General features: G+C 43.0%; 1 protein-coding gene across 2 annotated transcripts in view; it reads right to left on the bottom strand.

Moving 5' to 3' along the window:
* DNAJC21 (DnaJ heat shock protein family (Hsp40) member C21) overlaps positions 1 to 20,059 on the bottom strand; it is a 70,000-nt gene that overhangs the window by 37,727 nt on the left and 12,214 nt on the right. The window contains exons 2-7 of one of the 2 annotated variants that reach the window (XM_085845500.1): positions 17,195 to 17,288; positions 15,374 to 15,497; positions 12,255 to 12,377; positions 7,641 to 7,945; positions 6,269 to 6,387; positions 2,560 to 2,632 (exon numbers count right to left, since the gene is read on the bottom strand). In XM_085845500.1, the coding sequence (XP_085701626.1) occupies positions 2,560 to 2,632; positions 6,269 to 6,387; positions 7,641 to 7,945; positions 12,255 to 12,377; positions 15,374 to 15,497; positions 17,195 to 17,288 (838 nt within the window). The remainder of the gene's footprint in view (positions 1 to 2,559; positions 2,633 to 6,268; positions 6,388 to 7,640; positions 7,946 to 12,254; positions 12,378 to 15,373; positions 15,498 to 17,194; positions 17,289 to 20,059) is intronic. The other variant, XM_085845499.1, reaches the window with a different exon arrangement.

The following is a 20,059-nucleotide window of genomic DNA, read 5'->3' as shown; positions in this document are numbered from 1 at the left end:
TGGAGACTGTGAACAGCGATCCCAACTTCTTCAACACAGTAATCACTGGCGATGAGACCTGGGTTTATGGGTACGACCCAGAAACCAAGTTACAGTCATCACAATGGAAGCATCCAACATCCCCGAGGCCAAAAAAAGCAAGGAAGGTCCGCAGCAATGTCAAAGTCATGCTGACCATCTTCTTTGACTCCAGTGGCATGGTTCATCACGAGTACGCACCACACAGCACAACCATCACCAAAGAGTACGACCAAGAGGTACTGCGTCGCCTTCGTGACGCTGTGCGACGCAAACGGCCGGACCTGTGGGCAGCGGTCAATTGGCAGCTCCATCACGATAACGCATTCTTCACATTCGATACAGAGTTTCCAGGCCAAACACAACACACCTGTGCTTCGTCAGGCTCCCAACTCTCCCGAAATGGCTCCGTGTGACTTTTGGCTTCCCCCCCCCCCCCAAGCTGAAAATGCCCCTGAAAGGGACCAGATTTCAGTGCAGAGAAGACATCATGCGGAATTCGACGGACCAACTGCGTGCCATCCCAAAAGAGGCGTTCCAGCGCTGCTTCCGACAGTGACAGAACCGTTGGGAGAAGTGTGTGGCAGCCCAAGGGGACTACTTTGAAGGAGGTTAGTGTAAGTTTGTTGTCTCTGGATACGAGTATTTTTTATGAACAAAGGTCGGATACTTTTTGAACACACCTCGTATATCGGGCGTATAAAAAAAAAAAGTGTGGTGGATTGAAACATTAGAAAGGAAAAAATAACTTGCACCAAAAACTTTAACATTTCCACGCTCACGCTGACGCTGACGCTCACGCCAGAGGTATCGCTATAGCTCTCTGTTCTTCGAACAGGCGAGCTAAAAATGAAACATTTCGTTAACATCGTGGCAGGATAGCCGAGAGTTACACAAGCTCATTATAAGTTGGCTCGCCTGGGTTCGAATCCAACGCAGCTATAAACCGTCATGCTGGTGTTTCACAGGCAGGGCGATTAATCAATACGTGTGCCGTTAAACTCAACGTCACATCTGCCGGAATGCCCCCTCCCACTCACCCAGCCCCCTACCTTCCACCCCTCCTCGTTACTTTCCCTCCCTCCGCTCCCCCCCCCCCTTAATACTCCCATCAGCGAAGCGACAGGTTGTATTTGCTGTTTATAAATTTAAACTTTATCTATTTTATAGTGTGAATTGTGAAAGACCTTTCCATAATTGATGATGTGTATTGTGAAGCTTTCTATATATTTACTTCCACCACTGAAGGTGAAGGAGGTTGTGTTTTCACCCCTTTCTGTCTGTTTGTTTGTCTGTGTGCAAGATATCTCAAAAAATTGTGAAAGGATCCAAATGAAATTTTGTGGACAGGTCGGGTGTGTGACAAGGACGAACCGATTAGATTTTGGTGAAGAACCGGATCCAGATCCGACAACTAGAATTTTAAAAGTGATTCTGCACCATTGAGAGATAGTGCTAAACGAATATATACCACGATATCTCAAAAAGTTGTGGACAGATTCAAACAAAACTTGGTGGACAGGTTGGGTGTGTGGCAAGGATGAATCGATTAGACTTTGGTGAAGATCTGAATCTGGATCTGGATACGATAATTATTTGATTTTTAAAAGTGATTCTTCACCATTGAGACAGGGCCAAAATGATAGAGAGCATGATATTTCAAAAATGTATTGGGCCCGATATGTTCTCGTGGATCAGGTATTTTGTGGTGGAGGTGTGCGCTCTACCGAGTGCCCTTCTAATTGTGCAAGCAGCAATAAACTCAAGTAGATCAATAATTAGTGATTAGAATGTGCCACATATTTAAAAGTTAATAGCTGCAATGATTTAAAATGTAAATATGGCAAAAGTTACAAAATAAGAGGTGGAGGAGGCACGTGTTAGCGCTGCCTCGCAACCAGTTGGAGCACAAGGTTCATTGCCTTGGGTGAAGAAAAGGTTGCGCTCTTCACTGCACAAACTTCCACAATCACTGCTTAAAGCGAAGTGAAAATTTTCGTGCACCAGCTGATTACATCAATTGTTGCCATGGTATTATTTTACGAAGCATTCCATTTCCTTGTCCATCATCTTGGATTACATGACCTGCAGTGAGTAGAGAGTCTGCACTGGCCAACTTTTATTTACGGAAATTTTCCAACCATTTTGTAATCTTTCCTGGGTTTCAGCAGTGTGCAAAATTTTGGCTTTCTTGCCCACCTGGAAAGTCCAAAACATCTATATCAATGAGAGGCAGACAGTGAGTGAGTGGTTAGAAAGCTATATATATATATAGTTAACCTCCTTCATGTGAATAAAAGTTGCATTGCAATATGTGCAATAAGCAATTGCTGTGCTTGTCGGAAGAGGCCTTGTTTCTTGATACAACACCCGTCCACCACACCACCACCTCCCCTGCCCTCATTCCCCAAACATATATCCACCATTTGAAGTGTGGCACGTCTGTTGTGCAATCACACAATTCCCTGCTTCAAGCTGCCCACTCTTAACAAGCACAGGCCTAACCCAGTACCCCAAATAAGGCCAGGGAGATGGACGCACGCCTTGCTGCTCTTGAAGTTTTTGATACAGGCCACACAGTAGAAGTCGTATTCAATCACCTCCTCACTTCCATCTGCTCACCATACATAAAGAGAGAGCACAAAAAAAAATAACCTTTCAACGAAACTCTAACGTATTCCAACTAACCCAACACTTTGATCTCAACAAGTACAAACACGAAGGACCAGAGAAGTATCAAGACAATGCAACAAATGCAAATCCTCATCAAGAACACAACCCCCAACCGCACCTTAAAATTCTGATGAGTACATTTTACATTTAAATAACCAAAATAACGAAACAAACAAGCAGTCATAGACCGGTAGTTGAGAAATCAGTTGTAGTGACATCGGCCTTTTGAACTCAAAACAAAAGGCTTCAGTGACCCAATATGCACATCCTGTTCAAATTTCAAGTCAATCGAAGCCAATGAAGTCTCAGTCATGCAAATTAATGAGACTAACAGGATCTACTGATAATAGATTTGAGAACATGCACTTGGTCCAATTCATTTGGAAGTGAGAATTTCACTTGATAGTTTAATCTCAAAACAAATTAAACTAGAACGGCACTCTTCGACGTAACGACGTCGACATATGCCTCCGCCCACATTATTATTCAAAGCTTTTATGTTAAAAAAAAAAATAAAAAAAAATGGCTGCCGAACCATGTGACCGATGATGTCACGAATTCCCACCTGGCATACAATTTAGCCCTCGATGACGCTCAAAAATTTTCATACCGATTTGACAAAAGTGTTAGATATATGCAATTATGACATCACAACGAAGTCACCGATGAAATCATCAAACTAGAACGGCATTCTTTGACGTCGCGAAATCGGCAGATATGCCTCCACCCACATTAGGACATAATTATACATACTTGCACCAAGTTTGATTTAAATCCACAAACCGATATTTAAAACATCAAATAATTCTGACTGCCACACCATGCGTCCGATCAGGTTGAAATTTAAAGCATATATTCCCCATGACTACTAGATCATAATTGTGAAGTTTCACATTGATTGAAGCAGTTAAAGATAAATAATTTATTAAATGATTTCCTTTCAATCCAATATGGCTACCAGACCATGTGACATATTAATTATCCGTGACCACCATGGTATCTCCAAGGCTTGGTGATCCGGGTGAACTTTCCGCTTGATCTGTTCAAGCCGTTCTGGAGATTTTTTGTTAAAGGTTTATACTTCAAAAAATAAATAAACAAAAAAAAAAACCGCTGCCAGATCATGTGACCTATGACATCATAGGTAGAGACTTTTTGTTCCTCATGGATAGGCGATCATACCTGTAAAGATTCACCTCGATCTGTTCAGCAGTTTCGGAGATTATTTTTGAAGGTTTTCATGTTAAAATATATTGTTACGGATTTTAGAATCCGGACCGATGAATGCATCCACACATCCAGGTCCTCACAGTTATTTCCTTGAATGCATGTTCAGATTAGCCCCATCACCATGTCTAATGGGATCTTAAATGTGATGCGTTGAGAAGGGTAAAGGATAGATCCCCTCTCTTATGGGAAGCTTTTTTCTTTACGACAGACATGTTTACACACATTTTTCGCCAGCTCTGAAGCCGCCCTTATATTTCCTCAGCAACATTTTACACGAGCTCTGAAGCCCGCCCTCATTCTTCCTCAGCAACAATCTTTCGCGAGCTCCAACGCCCGCCTTTTTTGAGAGCGCACGGGTCGTCATGGTAACCGTGCGCAAGTGGGGCGGGGTGAGCTTGGGGTGGATTGCACCCGCGGAGACGGCCCGGAGATATAAAACGAAAGAGAGGTATGTTCTGAGAGGAAAGCTGAGAGGAAAAGCGGGGGTGAAAGAAAGTCAGGGAGGGAGAAGAGAACGAGAAGTATGCTTGAGAAGCGAGCAAGAAGCAGGTGTCGGCACGCAAAAGAGGAGAAGGAAGCGAGCGTGTGGTGCACGTGTGGGTGCCTGACCAGCGCCCACAAGACAATTTGTCCTTCCCAGTGCTTGGGCAAGCGAGCGTGTGGTGCGCGTGTGGGTGTGAGCAGCGCCACCAACAAGTGAGGCATGGGTCGTTAACCAATACCAGGGTCTAAACCCGTGACAGACAATCTCGATTCCCTCCAGACTTCGACTGGCGTTCAAGGCTGCCCTGTGAGAGGGTGCACGGCAAAGCTGGGTGCTGGCGACGGATGTGACACACGAACGCATTTCAGGACGTTTTCACTTCACGGATGACTTACTTTCTGGTGAGCGAGACGATTCCCCCCCCCGAATGATCTGTTGGGTATCCATGTCTGTGTTTAGCTGTAAGTAAGTCAACCCCCGATAAGCATCTGCTCTTTGTCTCTTTCCTGGCATTTTGTTTGATTTTGCTTTGAAATTAATTCATTTATTCACCTCAGCAAATAAAAAGTTTTTTATTTATTTTATTATTATTAATAAATTATTTGTCGATTTCCAACATGTCCGTGTTTGTCCTTTCCTTCTATTGGTCTGGCATTGTCCAAACCGAGATAGACTGGGAGGTAATTACCACAGATTTGACCAAAAATCGTCGGCACGCACCAGCGGTTAAAACGCTCGGCCACCCTAATTAAAATCTAATTGAGCTAACATTGGTGCTTTGCCGAGGGCACGCTCCCCGCTCAGGTAACCACGTGAACTCCAGTTAAATGGCATAATTAGACGGTGGACACTGGAACTCGTGGTTAACTGGGCGGCGTTCGTGGTTCTAAAGAAACCCACCGAACCACAACGTTAATTGTGAGCGGTGGCCACAGGTCCGGCTCTACTGAGGACAACCGGGGATTAATCCCCGAGTGACAAGCTATTGTCTCGATATCCATGGCTGCAACAATATATATATATATATATATATATATATATATATATATATATATATATATATATATATATATATATTTATATATATATATATATATATATATATATATATATATATGGCAGCCGAACTAGGTGACCAATGTCACAAATCCCTCCCGCCCCCCCCCCAAACACACACAATTTAACCCCACAAAATTTTCATACTGATCAGATAAAATATATGACACATGTAATTATGGCATCACAACAAAGTCACCTATGCATCATCAAAAAATAAAATAAAATAAATCATTTCCCATGGAGAGTACTTGACATGCAAAGTTTCATTTTTTTTCCATGGAGTGGTTTTGAGTGATAGAAAGGTCCAAAGTTTTTCCTTTTTCCAACTTGTCTGCCACACCACATGACCTACAGTATGTTATAATTGTCATTAAAACATTATACATGGGTAGTCACACCTATGGTGAAAATTTCAATTGGATAAGCGGTTGCAGAGAAAACAAAATTAGCGCATGTAAAGACAACGCAAAAACACAATGCCTCCGGCGACTGTCAGTGGGGGCATTAACAATAATAATAATAATAATTGCCACCAAAGTGTTTTGCCAAATGCATTTTTTAATGAGCCAGGTGGATTTTCATTTCAAGTTCTGTAAATTTTGCAGCTTGCCAGCAGAACCCCAATGTACATGTAAAAAAGAAAAAGCTTGGCAGAATTAGATGTAATAGCTGCACATGAACACCCATTTGATCAATATGGGAGGAAACCTGCCAAAATACAAGTGATTAAACAGCTCTTTTTTATTTATTTAGTTTTATGCTTTTTATTGTATAAAATAATATGTTAAAGCCTTCATTTCTCACCACTGTCCCATTGCGGTCCAGTACCAACAAGTCCAAACTCCATTCGGCAACGAGCTTCAATATCCTGCAACTCCTGCTCAAGATTGGCCCAGCCTTTCTCCCGACTCTCAGTTTGAAGCCTGAGGACAGAGGAGGGAAAGTTGATCAAAGAAACTTCAACAAAAACAAATTACCCATAACAATATTTACATTGTTAGATGAAACAGGCTCCTGTTATTAAGTTGAGGCCAAAGATATCAGACATGCATTACATGAAATCTGATGAAGATTATGGAGCCAAATTTTTTTTTTTTAAAGGTGCAAGTGAAGAAAATGTAGCTAAATATCAATTAAAACAAATAAAAGGTTCACAACAACGTGAAAACTCCAAAAACTTTTGAAGGATCAAAATTGGAAGAGACCATGGGATGTGCAAAAGGTTCTCATCAGGTCACTCCCCATCCATACTCATGATCTTTTTTTACCCTCACGAACCCTCCACAAGCCAACCCTTTCCTTTGCATGTTATTTTCTTCCACGTCCATACATCCATCTTTTTATTTATTTGTTCCATTGCTCTTTCATCCCGTTTTCCCTTCCTGTTCTTTCAGCCACTTACTGGGCTGGCAGGATGGCTTTGAGGTGTGTACACTCACCTCTAAGCTGTCGACCCAGGGTTTGAATCCCGAACCAGCTTTAAACTGTCATCCTGGTGTTTCACAGGCAGGGCTATTAATCAGTGTGTGTGCTATCCCTTGGAGGGACGTTACGCAGGTGTCCCGTCTATTAGCATTCTTTGGTGGACGTTAAAGATCTCATGGTGACCTTCGTGAAGAAAAGTGAGCTATCGCCGGCACTTTGAACAAATTCCAAATTCCTGTCATAACCAGCAGAAGGAATTGCATCAGTGGCACAACCACACCCTCAGCCAAGAATGCTACCCCATAGCCTTGTTCTGCATACAAACAAAGTCCCTTACTTGTGTTTGAGCTTGTATGCCACTTGTTCACCCCACATCTCCACCCCTCACCTTCTCATTCTTCCTCCACATGTCCCTCTAGCCTGCTGTTGGTGCATTTCCAACTCTCCACTGTGTTACAGCTAGTCTGTTCTGTGTGCTAGCTCTTCCATGAGCCTAGACTTTGTATACCAAAAAAAAAAAAAATGAAATCGACAATAGAAAAATTATACATAGGTTGTGGGCATAAATAATGTGCATATAATCAATAATGGTTCGGAGAGATTGAAAAGTGTGGTGAATATATAATTTGGAGGCAATTAAGTTGGCAAGAAAAAGGGTGAAGGTATTCAAAAAAAAATTAAATTGCAAAAACTGAATTTTTATTTAAAAACAGAAAACAAATGAATGTTCAACAAAATTTAAGAATCGTACTTCGCCCGCTCAAGCCTTTGCTGCAGCATGTTCTCCTGCAGCTTCTTTGCCTTCGCAGCATTTTGCTCATCCACAACATGTTTGTGTGCATGCACACGAAGATCCCTTTTGCGCACAAATGCCACGAGCTGTCGAACCGTGTCACCGAATTCTCGTCGCAAGCGCTCTCGTAACCGACGGTTTTCCTTCTCCATGGCACGTTTCTCCCAGCGATTGCTTGCTTGCCTCGTGTCGTACTTCTCGGCGCTCACAAAAGGGCACCGGCTGCCAAAGCTTTGCCAATAGTCATAAAATGGTCGCACCACCTGTAACACACAACAGTTTTGGCCTCTCTGGAGCAACCATTAAAGAGGTTGCGACCATTTTGAAAGGGGTTGCAGTGGGGTTGGTGGAAATTTCAAAGTATTTTGCACCCTGACTACATGTTCAAAATGGTAAATATATTTAAATATTTCATTGCATTACCGATGTTTCAATGGGACGTCCACTGCTCCTCCAAGTAAACTCGAGAGTTCATAGAACACAATACACTGCACAGTGTTCAGGCATATACTTCAATTTTAATAAAATAATGAAGATCTTTTATTTTATTCCAGAAGTTTAGCACTTTTGAAGCAGTATTATACACCACCTTATTTAACATGTCCAAATACTGCAAAGCTGGAAGTTTTTAGATACGACAAGAGCGCAATTTGTGGTCTACAGTGTTCCAGTATAAAATTCAATTAAAATGAAATGAAGATTGTAAAAGTAACAAAACAAAACAAAAAAAAAATCTGGAAGTTTACCACCATTTTCGCAGTGTCTACTACACCACCCTATCTAACGTTACATTATTCATTCATGCCTGTTGTTTGTGTCACTTTTACCATCCTCAAGAACAGTAAGTTTCCTGTTTGGAATGATTTTCAATTTTGCTTGACTGACAGGCAGGCAGAGTAAAGATATTATCTCACTCTCTGGACGTGTACGGTCGGGACAAATTCAGAGACAAAGTAATGTTAAATGGCAGGTTTATTTTCAGACCGATGTCCCAGTTCGTGTTCAAAATATATTATAGAATGTAATAAGTTGTTCCTCAATCATAAACTGATAAGACAGGAGGACGGACATAAACAGATTGCTTAAACCAAGTTTTTGCTTCGCGTGCAATGGGTAATAAGCATGGCCTCTGTCACTGGTGATTGTTACACATTTTAAGTGCATCAGAAGTGCTTTGAAAAGCAATTTTGAAGATCATTGGAATCGATTGCAATGAAGCTGAATTTATGGGCCGATCACTTCGCCATCGCCGACAGGTCAGTGGTCTCTATCTTATTCCGCCTCCTCTCTGTCTGTCTCTGTCTGTCTCTGTCTGTCTCTGTCTGTCTCTGTCTGTCTCTGTCTGTCTCTGTCTGTCTCTGTCTGTCTCTGTCTGTCTCTGTCTGTGTCTGTCTCTGTCTGTGTCTGTCTCTGTCTGTGTCTGTCTCTGTCTGTGTCTGTCTCTGTCTGTGTCTGTCTCTGTCTGTGTCTGTCTCTGTCTGTGTCTGTCTCTGTCTGTGTCTGTCTCTGTCTGTGTCTGTGTCTGTCTCTGTCTGTGTCTGTCTCTGTCTGTGTCTGTCTCTGTCTGTGTCTGTGTCTGTCTGTCTGTCTGTCTCTGTCTGTGTCTGTCTCTGTCTGTGTCTGTCTGTCTGTCTGTGTCTGTCTGTCTGTCTGTGTCTGTCTGTCTGTCTGTGTCTGTCTGTCTGTCTGTGTCTGTCTGTCTGTCTGTGTCTGTCTGTCTGTCTGTGTCTGTCTGTCTGTCTCTCTGTCTGTCTCTCTCTCTCTGTCTGTCTGTCTGTCTGTCTGTCTCTCTCTCTCTGTCTGTCTGTCGTCTGTCTGTGTCTGTCTGTGTCTGTGTCTGTCTGTGTCTGTCTGTGTCTGTCTGTGTCTGTCTGTGTCTGTCTGTGTCTCTCTGTCTGTCTCTCTCTCCCCACACCCCAGCTCCCCATCTGCAGGACACACGTGGTCTCCACCAGCAACCTCCTCCTCGTGAAAATGCCAAAATCCAGAACCACTGCTCACCTGCACTCATTTATTCCTCTATTTTCCCAGCTGTGGAACCTCCTTCCACACTCTCTTCAATCTCATTCTTCCCTCCGGGTCTTCAAGACAGCCACCCCTTGTGTTCTCTCCTTCCCATCATTATCTGCATCCCTTGTTTATCAGTTTATCTTCTCACTCTGCCCTGCTCTTGGCGTTCCCCTTTCAACTGCTGGTCCCTTTATGTTGTGTCCTGTTCTGGTGTGTGTCCTAGCTCTTCCATGAGCCTAGACAATGTGCTAAAACAAACAAATAATAATAATAATAATAATTCCTTTTCAGGGAGCTTGTCATCCATGTTTCCCAGCATAATGTCAAAAATCCTTCTCGTCCATGCATCCCAACATAACCTGAAAGTGTATCGGGCCCGATAAGTGCCAAGGCATAAAATAGTCTTCAGTGTGGTACTTGATCCACAGGTAGAGACTCGGCATGTTTATTGACGACAACAGCCAGTTTCTATCCACAGAATCGTACATCGATGGCATCTTGTAATCATTTGAAGACAATAATTTTCATTTTGAGCAATTTGGGGTTTGCAAGTGAAAGCACCTGTACCAGTCAGCCAGTTACTGCACTGCTTGTGAATGTGCAACCTTTAAATCATTGTCGACATGACCTGCAGAGCATTTATATTTATCGATTTATAACAAAATGAGTCTGGGGTCACTTATTTTTCAGTGGTGGCAAAGATTGCAATTTTCTGGTTTCTGTGGTTTAGATGGTGTCTGTGCAAGTTTTATCAGCATAAAACTTTAGTGCTTTTCAGCAGGATTGGTGGAAAAGTGTGCATGACAAGCAACAATGGAAATTATCACATTAGACTACGATTTATGTATTCAATCAACAATGATATGTAATCACTCGAAAGCTCATATCGACAGGGATCCTTTTTAAAGCAGTTTCACGAATATAGAATCGATAGCAACGGTTAACCCAATAGCAACGCGGGAACACCACACAGCTTCTCCAAAATAAATTGGGAGCAACTTAGGCCAAGGTCCTTACACATTTGCCCACAACTCAAGAACTGCACATGCTATAATCACATACTTGGCAGTTTTAAAGGTTATTTTCTGAAAAAAAAAAATTTGACATTAATTTCATGGTGGCAGGTCATATTTGTGACGAATGTCTTTGTGACAAAATGGAAAATGCCATGGCATTTGCTTGCAGTACATAAACAAACTGGTCACAACAGTGGTTAGTTAATCCATATATTAACCAAATCTATTTCAGCTGTCCTCACTCACTTTAGAAACACTAGCAGAGTACCCGCCCTACGGGCGATCTTGTTCCAAGCATGCAACACATTCTTCTGACTCGTACCTTTATTTGGGCGGTGTGTAGGCAACTGGCAGCTCTGTGTGGGAAAACCACCCCCCCCCCCCAAAAAAAACCCCATAAAGTTATGTGCATGGAGTAAAAGCATACCTACTGTTTATAATTCAAAAAACCTCTGCACTGGAAAACGTGGGGGACAGGAATACTGTACCGCACTACAATTGGAGGAGACGAGTAATACCCTCCCCAATTTAGAGGTGACACTACACGATAACATTTACATGGAGAATTTGAATTCCTCCCGCCTTGGGGATTTGGGATGGAATGGGGCAGGGAATGACAGAGTTGGCTTGGGTGAAGGAGGGTAGAGAGGGGACAAAGTTGGGATCGAGGAGATATGTGGGGGGGGGGGAAGAGTTGAGGACATTGGGTTGGGTGGAGGTTTGAGTATTTGAAGAAAGGGGGCGGAGAGCACATAATTTGGGTGTGGTGGGAGCGGGGCTTAAGGACATGGGATTGTTTGTGAGTGTGAGGGAGTGGGGGTTCAAAGGGACCTGAAGTCACATTTTACATAATACAGAATTTACAGAGGTCTATGATAATCCTATTGTGTCTTTTGGGTCTGTCAGGTCTTTTGGGTTCTCTAGGTCTTTTGGGTTCTCTAGGTATTTTGGGTCATCGGGGTCCCAGGAGTCTTTTGCGTCCTATGGGTCCTTTGGGTCTTTGGGGTATTTGAGGATATTAGGAGTCTTTTCGGTCTGTTGAGTCTTCAGTCATTGGGGAATTTTTGGTCCTTGGTGGTTGGGGGTCTTTTGAGTCCTCTGGGTACTTTACATTAAGTATTTCAGGTTACACTTGTGGGTGGCATCAGGTCAGCTGTCCAACCAATGGGTGAAGAGCAGACATACATACATACATACATACAGTACATACGCTCCATTATATATAGATTTCTAACTTTCCTGCTCATCTCAAGTACATTTAATGAATGGAAGGATTCTGATCAATACACATTTGCAGCCAACAATCGACATAAATGAAGAGCACAAGGACGCTACAGTGAGAACGTTCATTTTTATTTGTCAGATTAACCCTTTCTTGGAGAGCTGCGGAGCATGACAGCAAAATTTGAAGATAGTTCTGGGTAAGAGAGCAAGTGTAACCCAGAAGAAAACCAAAAATAATAATTATAATCAAAAAATGATTAAAAATTATCCTCAGCTGATTACCGAACCACCAACCGCTGTACTTACAATTCTATCAGCTTACCTGATCATAGTTGCTGGTCGAATCACCAAACTCAGGGAAAAGGAAGGTGTCCCTTTCATCCACATATTTAGATTCTTCTTTTGCCAGGGTGGCAAATACATTTCTGAAAACAGCATAGAAGCCCTGCACCCACAAAACAGTGCAGAGATATTTCAAATAAATGAACTGATTTTACTAATCTTTAAACTGCAAAAGCAACAGGTACATCAGAGCAAGTTAACAGGGTACACTAGACCAATATATCAACATGTGAATACAAAATGAAGTATTCTTTGACTTCAAGTGAATGAGGATTTCTAAAGATAAAAAAGTCCTCCAACAATGCTCGGCGCGCTTGTGCATAACCCCTGAACAGCAATGGTGATCGGGGCATATTAACATACATCATGCATGGTTTGTTTGTTAGGGTTTGTTACTAAAATGGCCAACAAAGCTTCAAAAGCGAGGTCAAAAATACTTGGAAAAGTACCCAAGAGAAAGGGATGTGCCGATACACAACAAAAGAATTTGACAACATTCTCAGCTCGCCGAAAGGACTGAAATCATGCAGATGGTCGCACTGAAAAATCCAGATGATGGAGGCTGATGAAAGGCATGAGGGATCGCAGACGGACCCGTTATTCCAAAAACCCCGACGGATCGCGACCAATGAGTGGACTTTGAATGAACCTTGTGGGAGTGCCTCGTGTAATCATGGCAGGCTTGGTTATTCATTTAATCCATCCATCCATTGGGACCATACTCTGTGTAGAGCGTTGGTGCTGCCGAAGCAGTCTTCTTGGCTCATGGGCACAATCCTGGACAGTAGGGTGCATCAAACGCCCCCTTTTTTGCGAAAGTTTGAAAAACATAACGGCGATAGGACAGATGTGTTTGAATACATGAAAAAAACATTTCTCATTTTTTTTTTCAGAATTTTCGGTCATCATCTTGGGGGTCCACATCGGGGTCAAAGTTCAGGCACACAGCTCCTGCGCATTTTTCAGAATAAGTGTTATTTTTCACTGTATAGTGATCAAAACTTGTGTCTGGTGGTGAAATAATTCTGACATATCAATGTAGTGCTCCTTTGGTGATGTTTGCAATACGGTTGGCTTGTAATTTGTTGGCACATTTTCCCGGAAAATGGTATTTTTTCCCGGAAATTGTGTTTTCCTGGAGGATTGTGTACATGCGCCATACAACGATTTGTGTCTGTATAAAGATCTCATACGCTATGGATCTGTGGACCCCGAGGTTTCTGCATCCGCTATCAAAGTTCTACAGCGTCATCTTTGGTACTTAACAACTGAGTTTGTGCCCTTAACCTTATTCAGTGAGGATGTTGCAAGTGCAGAGAAGCGTCGACTGGCTGACCGTATCATCTCTGTCAAGCCTGATAGAGAGGAACTTGGACTATTGCCTATTGGGCGCTTTGGTGCAGACTTCGGAAAGTCTCACTTCCCCAAGGACATTGACTTGATTCTTGGTTTGTGTTCCGAGAACTTGAACTGGACGATTCATTCTTAACATATGAAGTGAGTGAGTGGGCAACACTTCCAGCCTATGTGGATTCAAAATCTAAAACCAAAGCACTCAATGTAACGAATGATGCGGCTGAACATCTAATAAAACTCGGAACGGACTGTCTCGGTGCAGCTTGGTCTGAGGAACACTTTCAAAATGTGCAACAAGTCACTGAGAATGACAGGAAAAAGAATCCGAATCTCCGGAAACGCTTGAAACCTGATCATTAATGATATTATATGAGTACCTTGATATGAATACACATAATTCTGGGTAATAAAGCCGTGACTTTGACAGAACCGAGGCATTTGTTCCTATTTTGTTGTTTTTTTCCTGGGAAAATCACAAGTTTCCCGATTCTCCAGCAAATTTCCCAGAGAATTTGATTGGCTCTATATCACTGGAACATCACCAAAGGAGCAGTATATTGATATGTCAGAATTATTTCACCACCAGATACAAGTTTTGATCACTATACAGCGAAAAATAACACTCATTCTGAAAAATGTGCAGGAGCTGCGTGCCTGAACTTTGACCCCGATGTGGACCCCCAAGATGATGACCGAAAATTCTGAAAAAAAATGAGAAATGTTTTTTCATGTATTCGAACACATCTGTCCTATCGCCGTTATGTTTTTCAAACTTTCGCAAAAAAGGGGGCGTTTGATGCACCCTACTGGACAGGTGGCCACTCCGACACAGGATACCAGAAAGCCGGTACTCATTTTGCCGACCTCAGGATGACAGGCAGAGTTAACCACACCTGGTATGAATTCAACAGCTGAGTGGGATTTGAACTCAAGAGCTTTGGATCCCAAGCCCACCACTCCAGCCATTAAGCAAACACCAGGCATATTTATTTAATGGCTGTCCGCAATTATTGGAAAGAGGATGCCGTGCATCATTACCAATAAAGTAATGGCTTCGAATTCTTCAACAAAGGATATCTTCGTGATGTGAAAATACACAAAGCTTGCGCTGGCAATTATTTACACGGGAGCGAGATGTACCTGGTAGACACAATATCTGGTTCGGTGGTTCTTAATAGCAATGGTAAGGACATATCAGGGAACGTCTGAATGCACACAGCAAGTTTAAATGTGTGTGTGCGTGTGCGTGTGCGTGTGCGTGTGCGTGTGCGTGTGCGTGTCACAGGAAATGGTACAAACTCGACACCTCTCATCCACAAATATTTGTCGTATTTCCTCCATTTATAAGAGTCCGATTTCCATTCAGGAACAGAACAATTATGATCAACCATTTTAAAATTTCCACTCTTTTGTTTAAATGCAGAAAATCATGTTCAAAACATGATTTCAATTACAGATTTCATGCTAGCAATGGCAGGTTAAAAGTGCCCGGCGAGCAGAAACAAGTGACTGTAAACGCGCACACGGCGCACGTGCGAAACACCTCGCACGTCATTTTGAAAGCCTCCCATTCAAGTAAGAGTCCTACAAATATGGTTGCCTGTTTTACTTGAAAGGGGGAGGTTCTTGAACCTTGGAACCTTCTCCACTTCTTGGATCCACCCGAGACTTTAGAGACCCTCCTCACAGCACATACCACTTCAGTACTTCACTCAACACCTGTTTGAATTCAAATCCCCACACCTTCTCTCCATCAGAGAAGCCCGAGAAGCAAGAGGTAGAGAAAAAGGGCATGAGGTCCATTCCATCCTCTGTGGACTCTCCATCAGATCCTCCCCGTAAAATCTGCTCCCGATGTGCATCATACCTGTCAGCAGAAGAAAACTCAGCATCTGAAATGGTTCCTTGGCAATCAATCATGTTGAACCACAATAGGAAAGGCAGTTTTGAAAATTTAAAATTAACAAACAAGCAAAGCACAGTGGATATATATATATATATATATATATATATATATATATATATATATATATATATATATATATATATATATATATATATATATATATATATATATATATATATCCACCGTATGTTTATAAACCAATGCTAGTCCTGGTCCATTTTTGTCACAGCACAAAGACTTGAAGAACAAGTCAAATGCCCCAAACAACAAGACTTGACAGAAACAATCCCACCCCCCCCCTCCCAAAGCAAAAGTAAATTTGAAAAAGTCCCAAAGATTTTTCCTCCAACACCAAATAAATGAAACACATCACCAACGATGGAATTGTGTTAATAAAAGACAAAATTGTACATACACTCAACGAGCTCTCACAATTAGTTAGCCAGCTCATCAACAAAATTAGTATGCCAAAGTTCCTGCTCATTTTTACATTGCAGAAGCCTAAAGGGGGGGGGGGGGCTGGCAGGATGGCCAAGATGTATGCATATTCACCTCAAATATGTCTTGTCTGGGTTTGAATCCCGACACAGCTACAAACTGTCATCCCAGTGTTTCACAGGCAGAGCGATTCAATATGCGTGCCGTCCCTCGGATGGACGTTAAATGGGAATAAAGTCTGCTGGCATTCGTTGGTAGACACAAAAGATCCAACGGTATCCTTCGCCAAGAGTTAGGCGAGCCATCACCGGCACCACGGCAAAATTCCGAATTCCTGCCCCGACTTCCTGAGACCGAGTGGTGACCTCTTTATCTTCTGGGACGTTTCATTTCGACGGTACAGCCTCGTCAGAATGCCAAAGTTTGAAGCCTAATCAGGTGTGCTCACATCTTCTTAATTTGACATCCTACAGACATAAACAAACACTAATTTTATTCTGTGTGCATTGCACATCACGTGCAGCAAATTTCACCTCGCTGCACCTTGTATTTGTTGTTAATTGAAAAAAACACTTCTGCACAGCACCCTTGAGGCTCGGTAGCAAATCACCGTCTACAATTCCAATAGAAGAGATGTAATTAATCTTTTATGAAAAATGTTTTTCAATGTTTTTTTTTTTTATCTTCCAAAACAGACAATGGTGAACACAGAGTCGTGTTAAAAGATGGCCCTTTCAAACCATATTCAATTCATCCTTATGAAGGGGGGTGGGGGGGGGTATATATCTACCTATATAAAACAGTGTGTATTTGTCTGTCCCCTATTCCTCTTTAAATCCTGACATCTATTTGCGGGATCAATGGATCCGAGGGTCCCGAGTTCAAATCCCACTCGGCTGTTTGAATCAATACCAGGTGGGGTTGACTCTGCCTGTCATCCTTCCGAGGTCGGCAAAAATGAGTGCCAGCATGCTGGTATCCTGCGTCGGAGTGGCGACCCGTCCAGGATTGTACCCAATAGCCAATACAAGGAGATTGGTTAGGCAGCACCAACACTCTGCACAAAGTGTGGTCCCAATGGATGGATGGGAGTGGTCAATGAGTGTTAAAGAGAACAGGGCTCGGTCGAACAAAAGCACAATAAAAGCAGACACAGGGAGTCAGTTCCTTGAAATTGAAATGAAATATCACGTGACGATGTCAGTGCACGTGGAAATTACCAAGCACGCTCCTGTCGGTCGCTTAATACATCATATGCAGCCTGGATCAACTTGAATTTTTCTGTCGCCTCTTCTGCTCTTTCTGCATTCTTGTCTGCACACCACATGTTAAACGGCAACAACAAAAAAAAAAGAAAAAGAAAGGAATTGCACAACAATTAAAAAATTGTGAATGCATGTAAGAGTTCCTTGGGGTCCGAAGAAAGATATTGTGCATAAACAAAACTATGAAGACACACCTTTTACCCGTCGACTTTAATCAAAAGACAACACGCAGTACTTCACAAACCTTCTGCTCTATTCACTGCTTGGAAATCAGCTAATATCACTTTCATCAAACATCCTTGGTGTATAATATGTATTTATCGATAAACTACATGCCCATACTAGGAATCAAACACAGCTCTTCTGGTGAACTATATCAATGCCCTGCCATTTGAGCTATCTGGGCAACCCACTGGTTGAGCACACAATTCTCCCACATACAGATGCCACTCTTTCTGCTGCTGCTTCCGGGACACTCACTGCCAACCATATGAGCAGCAAGGGCCTGTCCACAAAAGGATCTTGTGATATATACTAGTACATGCCCATACGTGCGTGACCGTACGTGCAAAAAAAAAATTCAAACCGCGAGCCAGAAACAACCACACAGGCCTTCCCTTCACTCTCGCATGCCCGTACGTGCAAACCCGCCCAAAAAAAAACAAACAAAAAAAATAAACTTTCAAACCGAGAGCCAGAAACAACCACACAGGCCGTTCCTTCGCTCTCACGTGCCCGTACGTGCAACCCCCCCCGCCCCCCCCGCCCCCCCCCAAAAAAACAAACAAAAAACTTTCAAACAAACACACAGTCCATTCCTTAGCTCTCGTAAACGACAACTGGATTGGGGCATTGTGTTTATCTATAAATGCGCAGAAGAAATCGAGAAATTATAAGAATACAGCAAGTCATCACCATCCAGAAGTAGTGCGTGCCCGTACGGAATGGTCACACGCATTCCACGAATTATCGCTTGCATTGGAGTAACAACTGCTGTGATACTTACACACACAGTTAATTAAAATCCAAATTAAAATCAAGTTTACCTCCCTGTCTTTGCTTGCCATGAGATTCGCTGCCATTGACCATTGCCACTCCTACACCACGGTAACTAAGGCACCGATCGATCCCCATTGTAACCGGCACGTGACGTCATCGTCGGCCGGCCACGCACCGGCCTACGCAGCCATGTGTCCTGTGATTGGTAACTAAATGGCACATCAGCCATGCCTACACAGCAACGTGTCCTGTCATTGGTTGGTAAATAAATGCCCATAACTTGGGAAGCACTTGTCCGATTAATATCAAACCTTGAAAAGGCACATACTCAGGTCCCAGCAATATAGCTGGCAAGTTTCAATTAGATTGGACCAGTGGTTGTCGGGAAACAGCGGTCACAGACGCGCGCGCACGCGCACACGCATAGCGTGGGTAAATCAGACAGCAAAGCACTGGTATAGTTCACTCGAGGACCTTGGTTCGATTCCCAATCTGGACGCATAGCTTTTCCACATATTACATAAGTTATGTACAGGAGTGGGAGCAAAGATGACTTCCCCTTCACTGTTCCAAGCAACAACAGAAGTCCAGGTAGAAATGGGCAACACACGGTGTTTTGGTGCATTGCCCTGGGGCTGATACTCCTCTCCTTAATTCTTAGTGTCATCGTCAAACCATCGCTCTATCCCAAGACTATCTACTGCTCCTCGTCATCAAGCCTACTCCTGTCACCCAGGCAACAAAGGTCACGTGCCTTCAAAGCGACCCAAAAACGTCCACAGTCCACCTGAGCTTGGAGGACCACACCATCTTTCAACTCAGCCTCCTCAGCTGTCAGTGAGCTTCTCCAGTCAACAAGATCCCAACTAGAACTGCACTCAATAGAGCGCACACCTCCGCCAGGCTGAATAGTTTACATTTTGTATCCCACAGATAGTCTTGATCAGAACAAAAATATAATTAGCTTGTTCTCGTCACCGAACCAATCCAAATAGTTTGGTAGTGACCCATCTACATTTTGAAATCTCATGCAAAATTGTTGTGCGGCTGGGTATCGGTGGCGAGTACGACCACTAGAGGGAGCAGTCGAGAAGGCTCCACCGAACACCCGGAATTTATAGGTCGTCACCTCGGATATTTCCGGAGCCAATGGGTCACTTGAAGGACCGTGGTCGCCAATACTTCAACGGCATGGGGTAGGGTTAATTGCCCAATTTCAATATACAGTACCTAAATACCCATGCAGTTTCTACTGGGGAACCACACCTTCGGCCGACTCTGCCGATCCAAGTCGCAGGTAACGACTCGGATCCGGCGTAACCGAGCGGAGTTACCAGAGCCATGCCGGACCGAATGAATAATTTACCCTCACCATCTCTCAATACACAGCGTGCCAAGCCAGTGAAAGAAACACAGAAACGAGCTGGAACATTTAACAAAAGGGATTTATTTATAACAATAATCGGGGAGGGGAGACACAGATCAGTTATCACGAATAAAAGAAATGGGGAAATCCATGCCAAGTGTACACACCTTCCCGACACTAATACCTCATTTTCTCCCCATATGTTGGTCATTTATTCACTTGGGTGAAAAAACCTGAAAATACCAACTTTTAGACCTGTGGGCCCATTTTATCCCCCCCCCCCCCAAAATTTAGGCACCCCCGGCTGCCCCACAATCTTCCAGAGGCCATATCACAGGTTGTGGTGGTCCGATTTGGCTGATCTTGGAATCAAAATTCTCGTAAAAGCGAGATCTTTCGAATTGCGTGAAGTAAAATCACTCCGAAACAGTAATTCAAAATGTAAGAGTTTGGGG

This window comes from Eptatretus burgeri, chromosome 11, assembly GCF_056783735.1.
Source record: "Eptatretus burgeri isolate ZD-2024b chromosome 11, Ebu_testis_v1, whole genome shotgun sequence".
NCBI classification, from domain to species: Eukaryota; Metazoa; Chordata; class Myxini; order Myxiniformes; family Myxinidae; genus Eptatretus; species Eptatretus burgeri.
The sequence above is the reverse complement of the archived record's forward strand: the minus strand, read 5'-3'. Positions and strand labels throughout refer to the sequence as shown.